The 10,782-nt window shown below is 35.1% G+C and overlaps 1 protein-coding gene across 1 annotated transcript; it reads right to left on the bottom strand.

Moving 5' to 3' along the window:
• Window positions 1-6,492: 6,492 nt before the first annotated feature.
• Window positions 6,493-7,038, bottom strand: LOC128291564 (uncharacterized). The gene has a single exon (XM_053026733.1). The coding sequence runs from the start codon at window positions 7,036-7,038 to the stop codon at window positions 6,493-6,495; it is 546 nt and encodes a 181-aa protein (XP_052882693.1).
• Between the last annotated feature and the right edge of the window lie 3,744 nt (window positions 7,039-10,782).

Below are 10,782 nucleotides of genomic sequence, written 5' to 3'. Positions count from 1 at the left end.
TGATATTGTAAGATGGAATGTGAGATGAAATTTGTAAAGAGATTGAAGGCATGAACCAAAGGTTTATGAAGTGTTTATATTTTAAATGTGAATTGAATAATTATATGTGGTTGAGAAATGAATCAAAGGTTCATAAGTTATTTAAAATCTCATTGGTGATTTATTGGATCTAACATTGGAAATGATATAATGGAAATATGATAGTTTGGTATGAATTTATATGTATGATTTGTATGTATGATTTGCTAATTATCTATGTATGTTATGATATTTTATTGTTGTTATAATTTGAATTATGATAATACCACTGAGTATTTCCAATACTCAGCGTACGGTTGTTTTCCGTGCGCAGGTTAGGTTAAGTTGAAGTTCAGTCAAACATCCGAGTCAATCCCACCTCAACTCAATTTTGGTGATATATCTATCTTTTAGAAATGTGGCATGTACTAGGTTTGGTGTTTGTCACTTGTAAATGTTTTATATTTTGAATGCAAATGTGGTGCATAATCCTTAAGAGGTAATGAAATGAATGAATGAGAATTTGCTAAGTTTGAAAGGTTTGATGAATGTTATTTGATTAAGATATATAAGTAAATGTTTTGGGCATGAATAGGGTGTGTTTAGTATGTGAAAATAGCTTTAAAATGGTCAAAAATTATGTTTTCACACGGCCAAGTCACATGGGCGTGTGCCCAGGCCATGTGGAAAAGTCAGAATCTGCCCATGGGCAGGCCACACGGGCGTGCTCCAGGTCACACGGGCATGTCCCAGGCCACACGGGCATGTGCCCCTATCTTCAAGGAAAAATTTCTAAAGTTGTCAGTTTAGTTTCGAATCACTTCTAAAATATATATTGGGCCCCGTAGGCCCATATTAAGGATTTTAAGATGAAATATGATAAGAAATTATCTGGAATGTAAAGTTTATGACTCGGCTTTGTATAAATGTTAGTGTATAAGTCCGGCAATGCCTCGTAGCCCTATTCCGGTGACGGTTTGAGGTTAGGGGGTGTTACACCTAGATTAAAAAAATCACCAAAATAACCTAAAATGAATAGTAGAATGGGGTTTGGGGCACCCAATGGCTAGCACCACCTAGTATTTTGGCTCCATGATTGCCTGATGATTGTGTCAGGCTTTAAAAATTAGGTTTTTTTTTTTTTTTTTTACTTTGGGAACCTAATGGCCGGCACTAGGGTATTTTTTTTTAAATATTATCATACTGGTATACAAAAATACCAGTATTTTAAAAAAAAATTTGGTTCTAGCCTTCTAATGGCCGGCACCAAACTAGTAATTTTTTTTTTAGTTCTAGCCTTCTAATGGCCAGCACTAGAGACTAGTAAAAAAAACAATTTTTTTTTGTTCTGGCCTTCTAATGGCTGGCACCAGGGACTTTTTTCGTGTCCTAATGCAATTTTTTTTTATTGTTCTACACTGATGGTCAGCACCAGACCAGTAAAAAAAAAATAGTTTTGGCCTTCTAATGGCCGGCACCAAGGATTTTTTTTGTGTCCCAATGCAATTTTTTTTTTACTTTTCTATATTGATGGTCGGCACTAGACCAGTAAATTTTGTTTTTTTTTTTGGTTCTGGCCTTCTAATGGCCGGCACCAAGGACTTTTTTGTGCCCCAATGCAAATTATTTTACTTTTCTACACTGATGGTCGGCACTAGACTAGCAATTTAAAAAAAATGGTTTTGGCCTTCTAATGGCCGAGACCAGAGTAAAAAGAATATATATATTTTTGGTGCTGGGCACTTATTGGCCGGCACTAGAGTAAAAAAAAAAATTCGTTGCTGGCCATGTAATGGCCGGCACTAGAGAGAAATTTTTTTTTTTGGGTGCTAGGTATGTATTGGCCTGCACCAAACCTTATATATATAGTGGCTGGTTTGGGTTATAATAGTGTAAATGGATAAAAAAATATTGTTTTGAGAGAGGTATCAAAATGAGAGTGTTTGCGTAGTGTATCATGAAATGAGTTTGTTTGTAGTGGATTGTATGTGGGAGTTTTTTGTAGTGGATTGTAGATGAGAGTTTTTCATAGTGTACAACCAAATTTTGGGGTTGAATTATATACTGTCATGTTTTAACGGAGTTGAATTATATATTGTCATGTTCATCCTAAAGGTTATGCTATTAAGGATTAGATGACTTTCTGCACCGTAGATGGCTAATCGAGATGTCCAACGCATATGGACATTATCTATGGTGCAATAGTGTTTATTACGCAACTAGGCTGTGGTTGGAACTAGTTGGTAGAGTCTCCATGCAAAGGTATCTCAGGGGGCAGTAGAAGAAGAAAGGGTCTGGAGCTTTTAGGAAGTTATATTTTCCCTTGGTTTATACAACTGGTTTTCTGTTTCTTTTTAATTTTGCTGACCGTTTCAGCAATCCAATTATCCTATACTGATGCAATGTAGACCTGATTCAAGCAGAAGAATATTAATTATGAAGAAACTACTATTGAAAATAGTTGTATTATTTCTTTAGAATGTTTGTATTTTTTTATATCTGTAAACTTAATGTAGTTGTTTAGGATTTAAGGATTCATTTTTTATATTTTCGTATTAATTTCTTAGAATGTTTGTATTTTTTGTATCTGTAAATTTAATTTAGTCCGTATTATATGTAGTTTGAATTTAAAATTTTCGTATTAATTTTACTCATATGTTTGTAGTTTGTTGGGTGTTTAAATTTAATTTAGTGCGTATTATTTTTGTTTGAATCTTTTATTTTTGTATTAATATTTTAGAATGTTTGTATTTTATTGTGTCTCAAATTTAATTTGTCAATTTCTATTACTTATTCGAATTATATTTTTTAATTAAATATTTGAAGTCATTTATTAAAAAATAATTATTTTAGATAAATTAAACTAATATTAAAAATAGAATAATTACAAAATAAAGTAAATATTTACAGATAAAAATTAAAATTGTCGTGATCTTGGTGACGTCCCCAACACTGGCGTGTAATGGTCCGGATGCCTTCGTTGGCGATGCCGTTCACCTTGCTAAGGCGTTTGATAATTGCTCGGCCCGGCTTTCAGTGTCCTGTCCGGTGTACTTAGAAAAGTAGAATAATCATATACACCATAATTCGGAGTTAATGGGTATTGCGTGACCGGAGGTGCTGATGGAAAAATATTCTCAGTGATGGGTGTACGTGCTTCGGGATTGAGCTCCGGGTTGTATAAGGACTATTCGGACCGTGTCGAATGTTGAGGCTCGAGGTTATCACCAAAAATATCCTCGAACGATGAAGGAATTATTGCTCGAGCTCGAGCTCCGGGTGGTGAGATGATGAGCCGGATGCTTCATATTTCGGCTCGAGATCGGGGTTCGAGGCAGTATCAGACTCGATGTTCCCGAATGGCTGAACTCAGTTATGGCACGGTTGTGCGTTCCTTTGTTGCCATTAGAAAGATTCCAATTGCGCGTCTCTTTGGATCAGCATGTAACAACCTTGGAATATAAAGGGTTTTCCGTGTGCCATATACCATGTTGCGTACTCAGGCATAGAAAAGAACCCTCCCTCTAAGACATACAAGAGAGGGCGCCACGAATGTTGATCATTCCACAAAAAGATATATTGTTCATGTTTTTGCGCCCAATTTAAAGTGTCTCGACCTGAACCCTTTTTGTCCATTCCGTAGACTTCTTTGATGTCGACAGAAGGGTTCGGGATAGGTTGTGCACAACCGAACTGCCTCAAAACCTGACCTCCATCGTGCCACTCCACCATATGGAAATGAATCAACGGCACATTTGACACAAACAGTTGTTGCTACTCGATAACCCATGATGGTATAAGCACCGCAATATCTTCCTCAACATATGACATCCATATAAACTGCATAATATATACAACACGTTATTATTTAATTTTTTTCTTGTGTAATTATTGTATTTAAAAAAGAAATATTTGGAATCGTATTTTACACCATCCCTGAAATGAGTCTCTATCATCATACGGTACATATGTACGGTAAACGATCGCCCGATTCCAGGTACAGTTGCCCATCTGAAAAAAAATGAATAAATTATCATATTATTTTTTTCATGCAAAAAATGAGTATACTATACTACACAATTAAAAAATAGATGGCAAAATTAAACTATATATTTACCTATTAACGAGTGGCCACACATACGGTTGGTGGCTTACTAATGTCAAAAATGGCATTTGGTATAATGCCCAAGGCTGCAGTAGAAGGCAGCAATCGCCCATTGTTTTCGTAGATGGCTTTGTCGCTTGACAAAGCTCGCGGTATAAGCATGCCAACACTACAGAGCCCCAACTAAATCTTCCGGCAAGCTCGAGATCCTCTAATAAGGGGAGATACATTATTGAGACTTTATTTTGATTCACGTCCGGCAATAGTATCCCACCTATAAGTTGAAGAATGATGCTCTTGTAGCGTAGATAATGTCCATCTGCATTGGACTGCTTGGAAGATGCTGGAAGTTTTCTTTTAACCAAGTAAATTTAATATTTGTTAATCGTCATTCCTCGTCGTTGGGGGGCACCCTTCCAAGTAATCGCTTGCAAGTGCCCCACGGATCGGGCACTCTTCAAGCCGGTCCTTTGCTTCGTCGTTGCTTATAGACGACCCAGTGGGATCAAGTACGTCTTGCAGTGTAATAGTTACCTCCCCTTTCAACTAAGGCCGATATTAAATCAACCCGTAGCTCAGATATCTGAATGTATGCAGCTACCTCAAAACTCACAAAATTCAAATACGGTAAAACTCTTTGATCTGGAAAATTATCGGGATCATGCAATCGGGGTCTCATAATTTGGTACAGATCCTGCATTTATAGTAAATATATAATGTTATATTTCTCGTTTAAAAAAGAATTTTAAAAGAATATTTAAGATTAAATAAGACATTTTATTTCTCGTTTACCTTATGCACATTAGCTGCAATGTAGTTGTTTTCATTTAAAATAATATTAGGATTATGATCCATGGAGTGATCGGCAGTGGTTGACAATGAACAGCAGTTGTCGGAGGTGTTTGGAGGTGCTCGGTAGTCGTCAGAGTAGGCTATTTTTAGTGAGGGACCATTTGGCCAAAGTAAAGGAAAAATTAGAAAAAACAAATTAAAAAAAAAACATTGAAGGCCAAATTGGCCTTGTGTCATTGGCATAGTCCTGACGGAATGGTCATTTCACCTTTTTTTTTTTCATTTTATTCCAATTTCATTTGCATTTCATTTTGATTTCCATTTCATTTAAATTATCTATCTTTCCATTTAAATTTATTTTTTCTCATTTCAAAGTTTTTATTTTCAATTTAGTATTTCTTTTCATTTAAATTTATAATTTTTTAAAATTTCATTCCATTTCATAATCATCATTTCATTTTATATTCATTTAACATTTCATTTAATTTCATATTCATTACAAATTACATTTCTTTTCATATTCATATTTCATTTAACATTTCATTTCATTAATTTTTTTCATTTAAATTTATTACTTTTCCTAATATAATTTTTTGTTCATATTACTTTTCGTTTCAAGTCATTTCATATTTTTCAAATTAATTAGAAGTAGTCTCAATATTAAGGTCATTTAAATTTTTTCGAATTTTATTTTTATCAATTTAAATTTTAAATTTAAAAAAAAATATCTCATTTCATTTTTTTATTTTGGATTTTTTAGTCCTGACACCCCATCTATCAGGCCTGATAAATGTCATTTCCAAATTTTTTTACCCTTGCTACAGCCGGCCATTACCAGACCATTTCTCAGGCCTAGGCTTAGGCCTCACACGGGCCAGGCCTGCCGCAATAGTCACATCACTTTTTTTTTTCATTTCATTTTCATTTCATTTCGTTTCATTTCCATTCTCATTCCTATTTCATTTAAATTATATTTTTTCAATTTAATTTTTTCTAATTTCATTTATATTATCTATTTTTCCATGCAAATTTAATTTTTTTCTCATTTCATTTAAATCATCTATCTTTCCATGCAAATTAAATTTTTTCTCAATTTATTTAAATTAAATTTTTTCTCATTTCATTTAAATTTAATTTTTTCTCATTTCTTTTGAATTAATTTTTTCCTCATTTCAATTAAATTTATCTTTCTTTCAATTTTAATATAATTTTTCTCAGTTTATTTAAATTAATTTTTTCCTCATTTCATTTCAATTTATCTTTCTTTCAATTTTAATTTTAATTTTTCTCATTTCTTTTAAATTAAAATTTTTCTTCATTTCATTTAAATTTATCTTTCTTTCAATTTTAATTCAAATTTTGTCTCATTTCTTTTAAATTAATTTTTTTCCTCATTTCATTTAAATTTTTCTTTCTTTCCTTGTAAATTTAAATTTTTCCTCAATTCACTTATATTTTTTTTTCATTTCATTTAAATTATCTATCTTTCCATGTAATTTTCATTTTCTTCTCATACCATTTATCTAATTTTTCATATATTTACAATGTTTTTACAAGAACATGTGCTCAATAATATATCATTTGTCATCTTGGAGTCTGGCATTACGAGACGATTGACCGAAAACATAAACACGATGTGGGCATGTTGATCGGTTGTATTCGGATGTTCGACACACAGTGCATAGTTTGGGTTCACCCGTCTCCTTGACATCCATGTCATTTTGAATTCTTGTCGATTGTGGTCGACCTTTAGGATGTCTACGGAGACTACGGTCAGACACCATCTTGAAAACAGGCGGTAGAACTTCCCAGTTTGAGACATCGGGCGTTACAGGAAATTTGTTCCCCCATATACGGAGTGTGCGTTGCAACGTGTAGATTTTGTCTATGAATTGTTCAACATTTAAGTTTGCTCTAGCAGACGCTGCATGAACATGCGCACACGGATATTGAAGAGTCTGAAATATCTTGCACTCGTATCGCTTGTTTCGCAGATCAACTGCGTACAACCTAGTTGGAAGACCCGAACGACGGCCGATGTACTCTTTAACTTGGAAATTCTCCAAGTCACACGAATACAATTCTGCGTTCATTGTTTGTGTCATTTGACTATTTACCGCCATGGCCTTTCGAACGACCTCAACGTACACGTGCCCGGCCTCGATTGGCTTAGCTTGTCTCAACCCTATCCTAGGCATCAATGTGGCCAACCTATAGAATGTTGCCGAGAAAATAGTAAAAATCGAGAGATGGCGTGTGCACTTCAATATAGAGTTGACCACCTCTACCAGGTTGGTCGTCATCTGCCCATACCGAAACCCCTCATCTTAACTTTGAGTCCATTGCCAGTTCTCCATACTATCCAACCATTTTAGGAGATCTGTTGGTAAAGATGACATCTGAGATTCAAACCTCGCAAACCTCTAACCAAATCTTTGCGGTTCTAACTCATGAGCTGCATATTAATTTGAAATCATCATTTTAAAAACAACAAAAACTTTGAAAAGTAATTTTTGAAATAAATACAAACAAATTTTTTTTATCCATGTTCACAAGTTCTTTTTTCCAATCTTTATGCTTATAATCTCTGTGGAAGTTTGCCGCAATATGTCAGATGCAATAAACAGACCTCCACGGAACCCTCTATCGCCTTATCAAAGCAAGTAATCCTTTTGATCTATCTGATATAAGGCAAATATGTCTTTTCTGACAACGTGCCTCTGCAGATTTCTGAGAAAAATTCCTAAGACTCGAAGCACTCACACTCCACGATGGAAAAAGCGATCGAAAGTATATTTCGGTTGCAGTATTGTGCAAAAACAAGAAAGAGTATTTGCGTGTATTTGCCGTACAACCATGTCCCGTCCATCTGCACCATCGGCTTACAGTGAAGGAAGGCCCTAACACACGGCTCGAACGTCTAAAACAATCGGTATAAACTTGTTTCTCCACTTGTATCTCCAAATTTCGGCCTTTATACGGTAATGTTTGCAAATTAGTCATTGTCTCGGGCACATGTCCTGTATCCTGGATATCCAACCTTGAAGCTCGTTGTATGATGCATCCCAATTACCATACAACTCTAGCATCACTATGTGCTTTGCCCACCACGCCTTTCGGTATGACACTTTATACTTGAATCGAGCTTGTATGTCCGCAATAAGGACCGGTAACTGAATGGTGGGCGACTCTTTCACCAAAGAGATGATGCAGTTGCATATAGTTTTTACATCTAACTTTCCATGGTCTTATGACATATGAGCGGACGTGCATGTGTGTGGACCTTCTAGTTTCCTTGTTATCCACATCTGTGTCTGCTGTATTAACATGGTTCGGACACGCCATTTATAACCACTTGACGCTTTCCAACATTTTCTTACATACAAAGACTGCGTCGACTTCGTTACTTTATAATCCACAACTAACTTCAAGCTAAGTTGTTTTATAGCATGTAAACAGTCTTTTTTGTTATCGAATTGTTGTCCTACAAACAATTCTTTATCGCTGAATTCATCATCAAGTAGGTGAGCCAGCATAATATTTGAATATTTCGGGAACTCGCATACAAGAGCCGTATCAAGATCGACATCGGTCATGAAGGACCCTGGATTATTTCTTATAACTATACCAGGGCCCGTGTTCCTGGCCGAATGGGGGTTTGCATTTTCACCCTCCACTGGCCTTTCCTTGTCTATCTTTTTGGGGATGTCATCCAAATCGGGGTCACTGAAATCATCGTTGGGATCAATGTGGGACTGATCATCATTATCAGACCCTTCATAACCATCTTCTATGGTGGCCAACACCTCTGGATGGATCTCTAGACAAGGACATGAGTTTGGGATGTTATACGAACATCTACTAATGTTTGGATTTTCGGGAGTTGGCATTGACCGTCTAAAACCCGTCTAATCTTCCCAGGAACGTTAAGATCAAAATCAATTCTAGAGTGCTAGCTTGCTGGAATTACAACTTGAATGGGATCCAGTTCAACTATCTCCGTAAACAACTCAACCGGGCTGGGATTTTCTATCTCGGGGGGGCAATAAATTGCTATCATTGTCCCTAGATCATCATCATCTTCAAGCTCTATTTCTGAGAACTTTAGCGAATCTGTTAAAACCAAAAATTTGTAAAACAGTCTCAACGTTTGCTTTCAGCAACGGGTTGCAATCTTTGTACTGATTTTTCGTTTTAAATCCGCCAGCAAAACAAGTTTGTTGAATCTCATTCTTATTTTTTTCGACTTTGAAATACACAGCCTTCTTCAGTTGTATTTATCATTTCTCCATGGAAATAAACATAAAGAAACAAAATTTGGGAACTCATCTTAAAAAATTTTTGCTTCCTTCTCGACAAAGAAAAAACTAAAATTTTTAATCTCAATTTTCAACTAATAAAGTAAAGAAAAAGCAAACAAAAATTCAAATGGAAGATAAAATACCTATATATATCTGATGATAAATTTGGTGCCAGCCATTGCATGACCAGCACCATTTTTTTTTTACATCTCTGGTACCGGCCATCAGTGTACCAAAGTAAAAAAAATTGCATTGAGATAGGAAAAAAGTACCTAGTGCCAGCCAATACGTGTTCAGCACCCAAAAATTTGATTTTTTTTCTAGTCTGGTACCGCCCATTAGAAGGCCAGAATGAAAAATTGGAACACGAAAAAATTCCTTAGTGCCGGCCATTAGAAGGCCAGAACCAAAATTTTTTTTTACTGGTCTGGTGCTGGCAATCAGTGTAGAAAAGTAAAAAAATTTAAATTGGGACACGAAAAAAGTCCCTGGTGCCGGCCATTAGAAGGCCAAAACCAATTTTTTTTGAAAAATTACTGGTCTGGTGCTGGCCATCAGTGTAGAAAAGTAAAAAAAAAATTTCATTGGGAGACGAAAAAAGTCCCTAGTGCCGACCATTAAAAGGCCAAGAACGAATTTTTTTTAAAATTATTGGTTTGGTGCTGACCATCAGTGTAGAAAAGTAAAAAAAAAAATTTACATTGGGACACGAAAAAAGTCCTTGGTGCCGACCATTAAAAGGCTAGAACCAAATTTTTTTTACTGGTTTGGTGTCGGCCATTAGTGTAGAAAAGTAAAAATAATTTGCATTGGGAAACAAAAAAAGTCCCTGGTGCCAGCTATTAGAAGGCTAGAACAAATTTTTTTTATGGTCTGGTGTTGGCCATCAGTGTAGAAAAGTAAAAAATTTTGCATTGGGACACGAAAAAAGTCCCTAGTGCCGACCATTAGAAGGCTAGAATAAAAAAAAATTACTAGTCTGGTGTCGACCATTAGAAGGCCAGAACAAAAAAAAAAATTGTTTTTTTACTAATCTGGTGCCAGCCACTAGAAAGGCAGAACAATTTTTTTTTAAAATACTTATATTTTTATATATCAGTATAATACGATTTTAAAAAAATACCCTAGTGCCAGCCATTGGATTCCCAAAGTCAAAAAAATTAATTTTTTAAAGCCTGACACAATTATCAGGCAATATGGGCCAAAATATTAGGTGGTGCCGAATATTGGGTACCCAAAATCCCATTCTACTATTCATTTCAAGTCATTTTGGTGATTATTTTTTAACCTAAGTAATTTTTGTAAATATAAATTTTTATAGGTTAATTTAATAAAATATCCTAGAAATCATTGGACTTTAGCAAAGCAAGGTTCCATCAATAAATAAAAGAGGTAGTTTTGAGGGATTTTCATTTTCCAAAGTAGTAGAGTTTTGAGATGGTGAAACCAAAAAAAGTATAGGATCGTCGTGTCTATCATTTATTTCATAGTTTCTCGTGGAAGGAAACGCGTCTGTCTAATGCACATTCTCTTGCATTAAATTATTATAATCTCTCTCTTCTCTAA

The sequence above is a fragment of the Gossypium arboreum genome, chromosome 4, assembly GCF_025698485.1.
Source record: "Gossypium arboreum isolate Shixiya-1 chromosome 4, ASM2569848v2, whole genome shotgun sequence".
Lineage (NCBI taxonomy): Eukaryota > Viridiplantae > Streptophyta > Magnoliopsida > Malvales > Malvaceae > Gossypium > Gossypium arboreum.
Note: the sequence above shows the minus strand (reverse complement) of the source record. Positions and strands in the feature narration are given on the sequence as shown.